General features: G+C 37.6%; 2 protein-coding genes across 3 annotated transcripts in view; one reads left to right on the top strand and one right to left on the bottom strand.

The window, feature by feature from the left end:
* Positions 1–16,638, top strand: part of FBXL13 (F-box and leucine rich repeat protein 13) — a 287,440-nt gene that overhangs the window by 120,094 nt on the left and 150,708 nt on the right. The window lies entirely within an intron of this gene.
* Positions 6,717–16,638, bottom strand: part of LRRC17 (leucine rich repeat containing 17) — a 46,938-nt gene continuing 37,016 nt past the window's right edge. Inside the window, exons 3-4 of the mRNA XM_024557477.3 lie at positions 11,493–11,648; positions 6,717–7,758 (exon numbers count right to left, since the gene is read on the bottom strand). Coding sequence (XP_024413245.2) covers positions 7,361–7,758; positions 11,493–11,648 — 554 coding nt within the window. The 3' untranslated portion in view covers positions 6,717–7,360. The remainder of the gene's footprint in view (positions 7,759–11,492; positions 11,649–16,638) is intronic.

Raw genomic sequence — 16,638 nt, 5'->3', positions numbered from 1 at the left:
TCCTTTTATCATTATAAATTGCCCTTTTTTGTCTTTGGTTAAAGCCTCTGCTTTAAAGTCTATTTTGTCTCATATAAGTAGTGCTACCCCAGCCTTCTTTACATTTCCATTTCCATGAAATATAGTTTTTCAACTTTTTGCTTTCAGTCTGTGTGTGTCTTTCAATCTGAAGTCAGTCTCTTGCAGGCAGTGTATGCCTGGTCCTTGCATTTTTTTATGCATTCACCCATCCTGTGTCTTTTTTTATTGTATTCTTCCCATTACCATTTATCCCCCTTAAACCTCTTCCTCATCCTGTATCTTTTGATTGGAGCATTTAAAATTATAATGAATAAGTATGTTGTTATTGTCATTTTATTAATTATTTTCTGGTTGTTTTTGTAGTTCTCTGTTCCTTTCTTCTTCTCTTGCTCTCTAATGTTTTACACTTATGACTTTTTAAGTGATTTACTTGGGTTCTTTTTTCTCTATTTTTTATGTATCTATTATTCTATTATAAGTTTTTGCTTTGTGGTTACCACAAGATTTATACAGGGTCCAGCAGAAGTAACGCCTGCTTGAGTGTGGCTGGTAGGGCAATAATATGTGTGTAATAATTTATAGTTTTAATTTGAACATTTCACCTAAAATGTCATATGGTGTGCTTGAGTGTGATATTGTTTTACAGAATTGTAAATTCTGTAAAATTTACATGCTCGTGATTTTGTAATAAAAGATTTTGTAATAAAAATGGATATTATTTGTGCCAGACCCTGTATAAGAAGCTATCTTTATTGCAGTTTTTTAATTTAAAGTCATTTGTGTTTGGACACATTCTACAACACTACACTTCTTACTCACAAGCTGATGTTTATGTTTATACATTTTACATGTTGTGCCATCTAAGTGTAACCCTTAATTTATTACTGTAGTTACACATGCTCTTACTACATTTGTGTTTTAACCTTCATAACAGCTTTATAATTGTTTGATCTACTATTTTTACTGTTTGCCTTTATCAGTGCTATTTTTTTCTTTCCTACATATTTTTCCTATATTTCCTATATTTTTAGTTTTTGCCTTTTCTTTTCTGCTTACAAAAGACTTGATTGTGGGTTTTCACCCTTTCATTACTATGAATATATCATGCCACTCCTTTCTGTCCTACAAAGTCTCTGCTGAAAAGGCAGCTGATAAGTTTTATGGAGGATCTCTTGTTTGTGATTAGCTGCTTTTCTTCTGCTGTTTTTAACGTTCTGTCTTTGTCTTTAAACTTTGGCATTTCAGCTAAGGTGTATCTTGGTGTGGACCTCTTTGGGTTTTCTTGTTTGGGTCTCTCTATACTTTCTGGACTTGTGTGTCTATTTCCTTACCAAGTTAGGGAAGTTTTCAGCCATTAATTTTTCAAATAGGTTTTCTTTCTCTTTCTTTCCTCCCTGTGAATGTTGGTATGCTTGATATTATCCCAGAGGTCCCTTAATCTAACCTCATTATTAATTTTCTTTGCTGTTCCAATTGGATGAGTTCCACTACCTTGTCTTCCAACTCACAGACTTGTTCTTCTGCATCAGTTGTTGATTCCCTCTAGTGTATTATTTTCATTTTAGTTACTGTATTTTTCAGTTATGGATTTAAAAAAATATTTTTTCTATGTTGAAGTTCTCACTAAGTTCATCTATTTCCCCCATATTCCTTGAGTGTCTTTATAACCATTGTTTGAACTCTTTGTCATGTAATTACTTACCTCCATTTCATTTAGTTCTTGTCTGGGGTTCTGTCCTGTTCTTTAATTTGGAGCGTATTCTTTCATTTGGAACATGTTTCTTTATCTCTTTATTTTGGCTGTTTTCCTTTCTATGAATTTGGCAAAGCAGCAACCATTCCCAATCTTGAGGGAGTGGCCTTGTGTAGGAGCTTCTTTATAGGTTCCATGTGGCAGGGGTCTTTTGCAGGCCACCTGGAGCTGGGGGTGGACTGAGGTGGGCTGCAAGAAGAGCCAGGGGCAGGCTGAACTGGATCCATCTTGGCAGGCTGGTTGGAGCTTGAGCAGGAGTATGTGTAGGCCATGGAGAGTCATAGGAGCAAACTGCTCTGGAGCCATGTTGGCAGGATAGCTGGAGTTGTAGATGGAGCATACTTGGGCCATGAGAAGTCCTGGAAGCAAGCTTCACTGGGGTGTAGAGCTTTAGCTGAAATGGGTGTGAACCACAGGGAGTCCTGGGGGCAAGCCACAGTAAGGCTCAGAGTTATAGTTGAAGGGGGCATGGTCTATGGCACGGGTGTAAAACTCATTTTCACCAGGGGCCATGTCAGCCTCGTGCTTGCCTTCAAAGGGCCAAATGTAATTTTAGGACTGTATAAATGTAATTACTCCTTAACTAGGGGCAAGGAGCTCAGCGCTGCTACCAGGTAGAAACAAGATGTTGGGCCAGATAAAATAAGGTGGAGGGCCAGATTCAGCCTGCGGGTCATGTGTTTGTCACCTGTGGTCTATGGGAAGGCCTGGGGACAAGCTGGGCTGTGGTGAGAGCTGTAGCTAGAACAGGTGCAAGCCAAGGGGAGTCCTGGGGACACACCATGGAGCTGGTGTGGGCTTGGGTCTTGGGGTGCACTGGGGCACCCTTGGTTGGCTGGCTAGAGTGCCTGGATTATGCTCCTGCTTGATTGATCAAGACATTGGGAAGTGTAACAAATGGCAACACTGGAGAGAGTTCCTGCAGTGCCTCTACCATTTAGCAGGTGTTCTAGGGTTAATAAATGGATTTCCTTCCCATGCCTTCTAAGTGCCTTTAAACCACTGTTTTTTCTCTATTCCCCAGGGTGAGCAAGTTGGCATAGGCCCCTCAGTGATTCCTCCTAACTATAGGTCTCTGTGTTGCGGGTGGGATTCCCACATTACTGTGTTTCCAACTCCATCTCTCCTACCTGTTTCTATGTGGTCTCTCTCTTATTTTGTCTGTGTGTGCACACAGAATTCTTCAGTCAGTTCTCAGTAATTCTTCAGGGGGAATCGCTCTATCTATAGGTATAGATTTGATGTGTTTATGGGAGGAGGTGTGTTCAAAGCCTTCCTATGCCACCATCTAGAAACCCTCCCCTTGTTACTATTTAGTACCCTTTGTTTTTTCAGCTTAAAGTCTCTTTGACATTTTGGGTAAGGCTAGTTTTGTGATGACAAACTCCTTTAGCTTTTACTTGTCTGGAAAACTATCTCTTCTTCAATTTTGAAAGATAACTTGGCTGGGTAGCATATTCTTGTTTGGAAGTTGTTTCTTTCAGCATTTTGAATATACTGTGTTACTCCCTGTGGCCTGCAAAGTTTCTACTTAAATATCTGCTGATGATCTTACGGGAGTTCCCTTGTACTTGACAAATTGTTTTTCTCTTGCTCCTTTTAAGATTCTCTCCTTGTCTTTAACATTTGACATTTTAATCATAATGTACCTCAGGGTGAATCTCTTTGCTTTTCTTTTCTTTGGAACTCTCTGAGCTTCCTGGGTTGGGATGCCTATTTCCAGTTGGGGAATTTTTCACTCATTATTTCTTCAAATAGATTTTTTTATTCCTTTCTCCCTCTTTTCTTTCTGGAAATCTTATAATGTGAATTATCAGTGTGTTTGGTGTTGTCCCATAAGTCACTTAGCTATCTTTACTTATTTCCATTCTTTTTATTGTTACTGCTCTTATTGGGTGAGCACCACTGCCTTGCCTTAGAGTTCCCTGATGCTTTCTTTTGCTGCATCTAGTCTGCTTCAAAACTCTTTAGTGTATTTTCCTGTTCAGTTTGGTATTCTTCAGCTGTGTGACTTCAGTTTGGTACTGTCTTATATTCTCTATCTCTTTGTTGAAGTTTGCAGTGTGTTCATCACTTTTCCCCTGAGTTCAGTGAGCATGTTTATGACTATTACTTTGAATTCTTTTTGACGTAAATTACTTATCTCCATTTCATTGAGGTTTTTTCCCTGAGGTTTTATCTTGACTTCCCCCTCCCACCCCCAACTTGGAACATATTCCTTTGTTTCTTTATTTTCTTTGACTCTCTCTCTGTTGGTCTCTATGCATTAAATGCAACAACCATTTCTCCCAGTCTTGAAGGAATGGCTTTGTGTAGGAAATGAATCTTGGTGTTTCACCTTTTCTTATCTCTTTGTTGTCTCTCAAACCTTTGTGACTGTCCACGCAGCCTATTATATTTTTAATATCTCCCAGTAGTCGAGGGTGTGCCAGGACTTTCAGATCCTCAAAGGGAGGATCTCAGTCAGAACCTAGATTCAGGCTGATTGGAAGTTAGACCCTCAGGCTGCAACTTTTCAAGTATTCAAATACATACAGTTGTGGGACCAGAAATGTAAGCCCCACTGGCCACCAGAGTCAGGCAATATGGAAGTGTCCACTGGACAGCTGTTGCAAAAATAGGGCTTCAGGGTAGTGTTGAAGCTCTTTTCTGAGAGATACCAGTAGGCTGTAGCAAGGCAGAGGGGAAGTGCAAAGATGGCATGTACCAAGCTGCATTCCCTGACAGCAGCTTTGTAGGCCCTAGGTGTGTGCCAAACCTGAACTCTGCTTCTCAGGCCAAGCTCTAAAACAAGCAAATTGGCCTCTTAATACAGATGGAAATGATTTGGGCCAAAAACTCTCTTGCCAAGTGACTTCATTGGTGTTTTTAGATACCTATTCCTCTCTTGGGACCTGGTTCTCAAAGTTTGATGCAAGGCAGCATAGTCAAGAGTGCTCTGCACAATATATTTTCCTGATATACCTCCTCAGGCAAGAGAAACAAAAAATAAATAAATAAAAGGGACTATGTCAAACTAAAAATTTTTTGTACAACAACAAAACAAAAAGACAACCTACTGAATGAAGATATTCACCAATGATACATCTGATAAGTGGTTAATATCAACTATTTATGAAGAACTCATACAACTCAACACCAAAAATACCAAACAATCCTATTTAAAAATGGGCACAGGACCTAAATAGACACTTCTCCAAAGAGGACATACAAATGGCCCATAGACATAAGAAAAGATGCTGAACTGTCCCAATCATTAGGGAAATGCAAATTAAAACCACAATGAGATATCACTACACACCTGTCAGAATGGCTATCATAAACAAATCAACAAACAACAAGTGCTGGCGGGGATGTGGAGGAAAGGGAAACCTCATGCACTGTTGGAGGATTATATATTGGTGCAGCCACTATATGAAACAGTATGGAGGGGACTCAAAAAATTAAATATGGAACTGTTCTATGACCCAGTGATTCCACTTCTGGGTATGTATCTGAAGAAACCCAAAACACTAATTTGAAAAGATATGTGTGCCCCTATGTTAATTGCAGCATTATTTACAATTGCCAAGATATGGAAGCAGCCCCAGTGTCTATCAATAGACAAGTGGATAAAAAATATGTAATGGTACCTATATACAATGGAGAATTACTTGGCCACAATATAGAATGAAATATTGCCATTTGTGACAGCATGGATGGACCTAACCTAGAGGGTATTATGCTAAGTGAAATAAATCAGAGAAAGACAAATACCACATGATTTTACTTATATGTGGAACCTAAAGAACAATATAAATGAACAAACAGAGCAGAAATAGACTCATAGGTACAGAGAACAGATAGATGGTTGCCAGAGGGGAGGGAGGTTGAGGAACTCAGTGCAAAAGGTGATGGGATTAAGAAGTACAGATTGGTAGCTACAAAATAGTTACAGGGATGTGAAGTACAGCATAGAGAGTATAGTCAATAATATTGTAATAACTACGCATGGTGTCAGATGGGTGCTGAAAATATCAGGGGGAGCAATTTGTGAAGTTTATGAGTATCTGACCACTGTATTGTATCCCTGAAACAAATACAAAGTCATATTAAATGTAAACTGTAATAAAAATAATGAAGAGCACTCTGTAGCTCTGAACAGCAGAAAGGGCTTAACTGAATCTGAATCCGTGCTCTGCTACCTGTCAGCACTGTGACTTTGCTCACGTTACCTAAACTCCAAGCCTTGGGTTCATCATTAGAAAAGGCAGATAATATTACCTACTTCAGACAAATCTATTATGAATTAGAGTGTGTGAAGCTCTTAAGACAGTGTCTTGCATCTAGTAGGTGCTTAAGAAACATTCATTACTATTTGTCCTATACCATTTTTTGTGCTTTGGGAATTCGTGAAAGTATCAAATAAAACCAGTTGATAAACTTGTTAGGAATACCTTGATATATGAAATAAAAATGTATTCAACTTTGTGTAAAAAACCTGTATAAAAAGAAAAAACTGGGACTTTTAGGGATATGTACATATGTCTTTCATTTTATTTTTCTTTCTAATAGTACATCTGACTATCAAAATGCAAACTGATGGGGTCAGTTTCCAGGTATTCTTTTCTCCTTGGTGATCTGTTTCTCTAGGTGAGGTAATTTTAACCTGCTAACCCAAATGATAGGGCTTCTCTTAGGTACCAACCCCTCCCTCATTTCCTTTGACATGACCTCCTTTTTTTGTTTCAGCTTCATCCCAAATAATGTCCTGAATCCTAATTTCATCCTTGTTTTATGCTCCTTAAAATATTATTTAGCAGAAAGGGCTCAGGCCCTTTCCTCCTAACTAACGGCTTCCTAGTCTGAATGCTGTTGAAAAGCCAGTTCTGTTTTCATGTTCACTAGTACTTACACATCTTCGGGGCTCATGACCCACTCCGTCACAACCCCTTCTCAAAGTCCCATTTTCTGACCAGACTCCAATATACTTCTCGGAGTCTTCACTTATTGCTTGTGACAATTTTCCTTGAGGTCTAACTTGACTATTTTACAAGAATCAATGAAGAGTAGTTGGGAATTTGGGTTTACCACAACCACATTAAGGAATGCACAAGATTCAGAAATGGAATTTTATTCAATGCATAAGCTGAATGCTGAAAAAAGTGGGGGTGGGGACTGAGGGGAGTGAATGATGTTTTATTATTACTAAACACTTATATCTTTTCATTTTGATCATGTTTAGGTATGTCCATGCAGCTATCAAAAGGCATGTAAAGATGAACATTTTAAAAATAATTTTGAAAAGCAGTAAAAACAGTCATACAGGACATTATGAAATTTGAATGCCATCATTAGGACCCAACTTCTGCAGGTTACTACTGTGGGTTCATCACCAAGGCTGTCCCGCAGATAGTCAGGCAAATAGGATGAGAGTATTCCCTTAATTACTATAATAATAAAAATAATTAAAGAAACCTTTATTTAGTTAGATAACCCTACATAAATAGGCAACACAGTAAATCGAAATGTAAACATATGGTTTTCTGACACCAGTGTAGCAAATATATAACTAGTTGCAACTATAAGAATTTCTAAATTATCCTACTATCCCACTAGAGTGATTCTTACGCTTTGCTTCTTTGTTGTGTAATCCTTATGTATTTTTTCCCATTCATCATCTTCTGTGTCCTGGTCAAATGTTTCAGGGTATGTTGGTAATTTGTCTTTGGGGCATTCTTCATAGTAACTCCTAACATATTTTCCTACAGACCATCCTTTGTATTCTTCAGGCGTTTTGCATTCCAGGCCATTATAGTGGACGTTGTAATGGTGCTTTAACCAGTAGTAGAGGTAGTGGATGTTGTAGTCACATCTCCAAGGGTTATCTCTGAGCCACAGGAGTTTCAAAAAATACAAGTCTTCAAATACTCCGTAGTCAAAGTTTTGCAGACTGTTGTTTGATAAATCTAACTCTTCTAAATTTGTGAGTCCTAAAAAAGCAGCTAGAAATAGAAAATATTTAATAAACCAATGAGTAATTGGGTTAAATGCAACTCTATGGTGTTTATAAGGACAAATATAAATTAAAAATCAGAGACTTAATTCACTCTGTTGAAAAGAAAGGAAAAGATTTTTCCTCCCCTCCTTTTTCTCAGAGTACTTACTTTAGAAAACTTGTATGTAGTTTGTCTTCTCTTTGAAATGTATACATGTCCTTTAGAAGATTTAAGGCCTTTTGTCAGCTTTATGAGCCAGAAATGTCTTTCTCAAGGACCTGAGAGCCCTCTCATTGAAATATAATCATCAAGAAAGATAGCACCCCTACCTCCCAGTTTCGGTAGGAAGGTAGGAACCTTGATCCAAGTTGCAAAACTACCTCTTGTCATAAAGATAAAAGTTTGTTTTCCTGTTAACAAAGCCAGTTCACTAACACAGTTGGTCACCTCAACTACCAAGTAAAGTTAGGATGAACTGTGTGTGACAAATGGTGCTTTCAAATCCTCTTACTTAAGGGCTAGTTATCATTTATCCTGAAAACGTGTGTGCTTTGGGTCGCGTCTGCCTGGCTACGTAAAATGTGAGATCTTCCTCTGTCTTTGCAATCGCTTAGCAGATTGCCTGTGCTGTGCATCACATTCTGGTGTAATGCTTATTCAATAATAAATGCATTTTCTTTCTCTATTATCCTTGTGGAGAGGATTTCTGTGTTGGGAGAAGATTTTGGCTTTAATTATATTTCCCTAACAGTACATGCATCTGAATGTGAAGTTCTAAAATATGTTTTTACTCAAACAAAACTTTCCCCTTGATTATCAAATTGACTAGAACACAATATTTTATATGCCAAATCAGCTTTAAGTTAGCTTTCTAAATCGTGTATTTTGGGCTCTTGTGAATTCTTTTATACTCATTGGAAAGATGCCACAACAAAGCATGAATTAGGAAAATATTTCAAATATCAGTGCATAATAATGAAAATGTGTCTGGCGATGATTTGACAGATCCCTGGGATATTAGTATACTCTGAAAATGTATAGAAAATAGCCTTTTCCAGAGGGAATTATATTCCTGTACAGTCCAAAAACAAAATAATTTTATCAACATTTTGAAAACATCTGGTTGTATTTGGCAAACTAGGGTAGCTATCAGCTTTGAATCCATATGTATTTAATTCTACCAGGGTGAATAATTAAAACAAATATCAAACACATAACACAAAGTAAGACAACAAAAGTTTTTTTAAAGAGTAAAGAAATCCAAACCTAGATTATCCCTATTTTAGTTGATGTGGACTGCCCAGATACCCCAGAATTTATAGGTCAATCCTAATTTCAAATATTTTGTTTCTCTTTCAAACATTTTCTCATTGCTGTCTTAAAATACTGTTGTTAGAGCATAAAGTGTCCTTATTTTGAATTTGGAAAACATGTTCTCATACCAATACCATCAAACATTTTTATATCATTTGTTCTCAGACAAAACCCATAATTCCCCATAAATAGAATCCTGTTTTGGTGCAAAGTAAATAATTGGGGACATGGGGTGGGGGAGGGCAGGCTGTGGAGAGGAGCAAAAGGCCAGCTCTCGTAAGATAGTTCTGAAGATTCTGAATCCCCTGCCCCCCCATTTGCTAACATTTGTGAGTCAGTGACCTCAACAATTTACTTTTCTTTAAACAAGTCAGCTTTTCAGATCGAAAGCATGTATAAACATTGCTAGATTTTATTTTGAAAGCACTGTATGTATCCAAGCACTTTGAAAGTCTACTTTCCATGTTTCTTAAAGGAGTAAAACCCCTAGTATGGTGTCATCTTTCCCATTTTTTGCAATGATATCTGGAATTTTATGAAATTGTTATTCACACCTTTTAAAGACTGGCAGATCTTACTACATTTGTGTATCTACCAGCATAAGTTGTTAAGTAGGCCTACTTGGGCAGTGTTTCATCTCAAAGCTCCAAAATGAAAAAAGTCTTTTATTTTAAAACTTCTTTGAGTCATTTTTATTAAAGTGCTAAGATACTTCTTTATTCCAGAAGATATACCAAGAAAAGTGGCTGGCATTTGGAAGGCATTCAATATACATCTGTTAATGTAGAAAATAATTTCCTGGACTGAACTGAACACAGGAGAAAAAGAATACTATTGCTGTTAACAGTTTACATTGTGTGTCAGCAAGGGAAGCACATTGGGTCAACAACATCAAAAGGCCTTCAGGAGGTCCCAAGGATGGAAAAGGAGTTGTCACAACTATGGGAATTTCATCAAAGATGAGGGGAGAATATCACTAGAAGTAAAATAAACCCATTTTGTACTATTACCTATCTCTCTGCATTGTCTTCTCTTATTTTTCTCTAGTTTTCTTTACATAATGTAGTTTTATTATAATTAAACATTGTTTGCACCATTATTCACTACTTTAATAAATTTAACTTAGGCCACTAAGGTTATAGTCTCTTTTAGAGATAGCTCTAAAGCTTGTTTGCATGGACACTTTGGACGATTAGCTAAGGTTGAAGGAAATGTCACTTCCTAAGGAGCCTGTGACATAGCATGCTTGTCTTGAGAGTCTTTGGTTCTCATGTAGTAAAGCGTCCCCACCTCCTGATTCTTCTCCCTGTGGCCTGGCTGACCTGCACTCTAGTGTGATGACTGTTTTATGTGGGAGAAGAGTGTCTCTGTAGTATTCTTATTTGCTGTGAAATGAAAATTGCCTCTGACCTCAAAATTTAAAGATACTGCCAAGCTTACACTATCTGTATAGACTAAGGTATAAGTGCAGCGCATTGCTGGTCCCTTGGAAAAAAATTAAAATTATGATTTCTTAATACTTTGAAACAATGTTATTAATACTAAATATGCCTGTGTAGCTCTAGAACATTTATTTTCAAATTTTACTTCTGCAACGTTAAAATCTTAATGTTCTATTAATGGTATAGTTACCATTGAGAAAGGTAGAAGAGACAATTGTACTCAAAATGTTTATGACATTAACATTGCATTATTAATAGTATTAATAATCCTTTTTATAGATAAGACTTTTCAAATTGAAGTAGCACTGTGAAGGCACACATTATATATGCTACAAATCTGATTAATATTGCCGTAATTCTCAGTTCTTCTAAATCCAGTGTATAATTTACCACTCTTTGCAAGAAGCTTTGCTTAGAAAATGGAGAAGAGATTTGAAGGACAGAAAAAGAACTGATCTTGATTTAGGATTAGATAAAATGTGATTGGCTCTGATTCAAGCACATTTTATCTTAATTTATAAACTTGGTGCTTAGCAGATTATTTCAAATTTACTTTAAATAAGTTGTTGAAATCCTACTTTAAACAAGTTGGAACTTAATGAATAGCCAAGAAAATGCCAAATCTGAGTTTCCCTTTAAAAATCACTACATGTTTAGAATTTTATTGACCACTAGCCATACATTTACAGCTTTTATATTGTATTCTATAAAACATTTTTACTTGGACCAATTAAATAACTGTTGCTTAGTAACATAGTATTATATACTTCGTAAAACAAAATTTTGGCAAATATTTTTGAGGGCTAAACAAGTTCTAATTTAATCTAAACAAGTGCTAATTAACAAGATCTAAATTCATGACATTTAATTTAAATTTAAACATTTTATTATTTAGTTTTTTGGACTTAATTGTATTTACTATAAATGTTGCCATAAGGGAAAAGGATAGACAACATCTGTCACCAGTTATTCTGTGGAACTTACCAGGATCGATGAATTCAATGCCATTGCTACTGAGGTTTAATTTCTTTAGCATATGAACATCCTCAAACTCCTTGGGTCGAAGTTGGTTGATTTTATTGTATGACAAGTCAAGTTTAACAATATCTGGAGGGATGTTGTTAGGAACTTTCTTCAACTCTGGAAGAATTAATAATATTCAGATTATCAACCTCTTCTCTTGGTCTCTTTTGCTCTTATCACTCTTACACCTGTGTGATTGACGCCTTAGCTCTTAAAGGGGAAAAGGATATCGAAAGCCAAAGAACACTGGTATGAACAGCCTTAGCATGTTCTAAATCCCACCAAAGGCTGGTGGTGCTTAGAGGAGCAACTCATTGCTGAACTTCCTTGAGGCAGCTTTGAGGAATCAAGGAGAGCAGGAGGCAACACAGCTCAGTTGGCTCAGTCATCAGGTAAGGCGGTGGGCTCACTCCTGCCTGTCCATTAGAATCACCTAGGAGACTTTAAAAAAAGAAATCTGAAGTGAAATAAAACAAATTAAACCTTCTATTTGTGTCTCTTCCCATTCCCTTCATACTCCCTTGGAGTTTTCACTATTAATTTTTGCCTCTTTGATGCATCTTTGTTTTATCCCTCTCCTGAGGCCCACAAATAAGCTCAGGTCTCTCCACATAAAAAAAGAACAACCAACCAACCAAAAGCTCTTGACCTTGGTGACCCTCAAGCTGTAACCTTATTTCTCCTTTCCTTGGATGCTAAAATTCAAGAAAGAGTCCTCCCGACTTGTTGCCTCTGCTCCTCAGCACACACTTATTCCTGGAATCCCTGTGATTTAGTTCATACTCCATCATTCCTTGACTCTTCCCAGGGCACAGCAGTGACCTGACTCCTCAAAAACAGCAATAACAACAATAGCACCACTGCTGCCACAGCTGCAGAAAACACCTCTGAACAGGAGTCCAGGGGGCTTTTTACAATAGGAAATTGAGGCTCACCTCACCTGTCTCCTACTATTTATATTTTTCTTTAAGCCATGCTTTTAAAAAATACAAAGTGTGTTTATTTTATATTTTGGCATAATACTTGCCCTTTCTCTTAATCCTTAGTGAAATATTCTGAAGAGATTTTATTCCATTATAAATATAGCAAGTGAAGCCTGTGAAGAGAAACAAACCTATTCCCACAAATGGAAATTAGAAGAAACAAGTAAAATGTCCAGATTCATTGATGCCTGAGAAATAGCATGCCCCAAAAGCTTTCTGAATTAGTAGAAATGCTTTCAACTGGGTCGAGTAAAATAAACGTATGGAAAATGATATCCATTAACCCATAATGCCCCTTTTGGTACAGAATTACTGAATTGTTGATAAATTCTACCAAATATTAACAAACCCTCTGTTATTTATGATTTATTAATTCATAGTATATTTACTTTCAAAAAGACTCAGGCTGATTTTTTTCTAACTTTTAATATCTCAGAATCTATGGTCTTTAATGAGATGGTATTAGTAGTTCCTTGTTTTATATGCATTTTCCTGTTAACTTTGCTTTCTCTTCTTGATGGGATCTTAGTTATCTTTGTATCAATGTGCAGGAACTATTGAACTGACAAGAACCCTATAGCTAAGTACCATTATTATCCTTATTTTACAGATGAAGAAACTGAGGCAGAACTTGTCCACAGTCACACTCCTAGGAATTAAACATAAACATGCTTGCCCAGACCACTGTGTTCTGCCTGTCATGGTACCCTTGTTTCCTGTATGCTGTTCCACCTGCTTAGAATCCTGGAGGTCGGCATGTAGGGTGAAATGGGGTTAGTGGAGCATCTGGAGTGTAATCAATATATTGGGATGACCATGAGAGCTTTCTGGCTTGGTATTTAAAATAACATCTCCCTGCTTTCAAGTGGTAATAATAATAATCATACCACAGTTCCCTGCTTTGTCTCAATGGTAATTGTCAACAACAGACATAGTGTACATTTTACTGACTTTAAAAAATTTTTGCCCCTCCTCACCATGGAAACTTCAGGAAAGAGGCTTAGAACAATGTACAACATGTCATAAGTAATTAAGTGGTATGTGGAAGACAGCTTTTAAACTGGCATCTAATGATCTCCTCTACTGATATTCATGTCCTTGTGCAAACCCTTCTCCTTGAGTATGGGCAGAACCTGGTGATTTGCTTCCAACAATACAATGCAGCAAATGTAATGGATATCCCTTCCATAATTAGGTTACAAGAAATTGTGACTTTCCTTTTGCTAGCAGACTCTTTTGTTGGCTTTGATGATGCAAACTGCTATGTTGGAGAGGCTCATGTGACAAGGAATTAAAGGTGGCTTCTGGCCAATAGCTGGCAAGAAACTCAGACCCTGAGTCCAATAGCCCTTAAGGAATCAAATTCTTCCAACAGCCATATCAGCTTGGAAGGGAATCCTTTTCCAGTTCAGCCTTCGGATGAGACCACAGCCCTGAGCCCTGGTCAACACCTTGAACCCTTGTGAGAGATCCTGAAGCAGAGGACCTAGCTAAACTATGTCTGATTTTCTGACCCACACAAACTGTGAGATAATAAAATGTGTTGTTTTTAAGCCATTAAGTTGTAGGGTAGTTGGGCAGCACTAGATGACTAACTCGTGGTAAATAATAGGAGCTCATTAAATGTTTGTTAAGTTTAATGATTCAGGAGTATTGAGGCTTCTTGTAATACAAGTGCTTTGACAATTTGAAGTGATCTTATTTCTGTCCTCTGATAAGACATTGTTCCATTTGACCTAGAGTTGTGTCTGCCAACATACTGAAAAGTGAAAGAGTTTAAGACAAACTTATTATCATGTTGCAACAGTGAGGTAATTCTCCACTTAGGATCAGCAAGACCCTATTTGGAGAGCTGTTCTCTCTCTCAGGCACTACACATAAACAAGGAGATGGAGATGTGGTGATAATTGAAAACCACAGAGACAATTGAGAACAGACAGTAGAAATAATTTCTTGGCACTTAACATTTGGAATAGTTATTGAGAATGGCTGTGTCATCATCTTAGAAGGCTTTTCAAAGAAGAATAGAGCTTTATTTTAAAATTCAGAATCCCACCTCTTCTCACTTCTTCCCCTGCTCCCACCTTGGTCCAAGCCACTGTCACCTCTTGTCTGAGTTATCCCAATAGTGTCCTAAACCCATGTGATCCTGTTAAAACACAAGTCAGATCATGCCATTTCTGTCATTTTCCCAGAAGTCTTCCCACCCTCCAGTGGCAGAATCCTTCCTTTGCTTTCCATCTACGAATAAACCCATGTCCTCATGAAGGCACTATAATGCCATTTAAGGCTGCAGGTCTTGTCACCAGAGTCAGCCTCTCTCTCCGAGGTTCAGGAAAGCAGCCTTTTTATCAGGACTTGCTTACTGAACCCACATCTGCTGAGCTGGATATGTGACCACTGTAGGACAAGCTAAAGTGGGCTAACCACAAATAAATGGGTAGAGAAAAGGGTCAATGAGAACACCCTGAAATCCAGCATAAGCAATGTGGCAGACCTGTGGATGCTGGAAAGGCACAAGAATTGCGGAACCGACTTTGGCATTGTTAGCAGCTGCCCTGGGTAAAAATAGGATCCACAAGTAATACCAGGAATTGCAAACCAAAGCCTTTATTAGCATGGCTTAGAAAAACAGGGGAAAATTTTATTGTATTGATGGGTAAAAACAGTTCTTTAACTTTAAACTTGAATGATACTTGGAACTATTGATGTAAAGTATGTTTACTTTGATAAAGATTACAGATACAAATTTCTCCAGGCCAGGAACAAATTTGGTCACTGCTAGGCATTTCTAAACCAGATATCACATTGTTATTTGCTGCTACCTGAAATTCTTGCTAAACCCTCAACAAATACCATATTTACTTGGTTTTCACCCCTGACAAGCTTTGCTGATTGTGAGGAGGAAATTGGCAAATTTTCTCCACATAATTTCCCATCTGGGCTTTCTTGGCTGACAGCAATGTCAGAATTACTCTAAAGGCTTGGAAGCGGTAGGTAAAGAAACATAAATGGGCCTGTTGGTTGCAAAAAAAAAAATTCTTAATTATTGTTCAAGCCAGCACAGAAATTGACTTCAGAGGCTGCTGGGAGCAGTTTATTGGCATAATTCTCCTCAGTCCTAATCTTAGAGGTAAAAATGAATCCTTAAAAATGGTAAACTTTTCTGGTAAATGCAAAGTTACAAAAGATTTTTAAAACTCCTTTCATGTATTTTTGGCAAATCCATTAACCTCAATATGGTATAAACATGCCTTTCAACTAATTTCATTTATTTCCTTTGAAAGACTAAGTTTTGTTGGCAAAGTGCCTGACTCTCAGTGAATAAAGCTATTATTTCTTCTTCTTACTGTCAGATGTTTAAGACAAAAATAGTGATCTTTGAGGTCTGTGTGGTCAAATTGGCACGTATTCGGTACCCCACACACACCATCTGACTCATCATCTGTCAGCTGGGAAGGGCACAACTCCCGAGAGAGGAAAATCTGTATTCAGGTTCCCTGTGGGGGATCATGTGCATGGTATGCTGTACAGAGCCAAGGAAGAAGGGTTCAAATTGTTTAAAATTATTATTTTTTAAATCCTCACCTGAGGATAGGTTTACTGATTTTAGAGAGAGGGAGGTGGGGAGAGAAGGGAAAAAAAATTGAGAGAGAAACATTGATTGGCTGCCTCCCTTACGAGCCCTGACCCGGGATCCACCCCACAACCTAGGTATATGCCCTGACTGAGCATTGAACCACAACCTTTTGGTGCATGGGACAGTGCTCCAACTAACTGAGCCACCTGGCCAGGGCACAAATTCTCTTTGGTTAGTAGATGTATCCAGAATCTTGAAGGAAGAAATAATATTTCATGGTGGTCAATGCCTGGGAACTGTTTGGGGACAGCCTATGTGACCTCAGAAGGGAAACTTAAATTCTCTACACCTCAGTTTCTTCATTTATAAAGTGAGGATAATAATACTACTTCCTTTAAAGTTGTAAGGAGTAAATGAAATAATGCATGAAACTGCTGTTGTAGGCACACCAAGCATTTAGATGACAGCTCTGACTCAATATCACTGCTAGTTTCACTCTTGATGGCATGTTTTAGGCTTTGTTTGATCCTACATAGTGTCTAAT

Source organism: Desmodus rotundus, chromosome 6 (assembly GCF_022682495.2).
Source record: "Desmodus rotundus isolate HL8 chromosome 6, HLdesRot8A.1, whole genome shotgun sequence".
Taxonomy (NCBI): Eukaryota; Metazoa; Chordata; class Mammalia; order Chiroptera; family Phyllostomidae; genus Desmodus; species Desmodus rotundus.
Note: the sequence above shows the minus strand (reverse complement) of the source record. Positions and strands in the feature narration are given on the sequence as shown.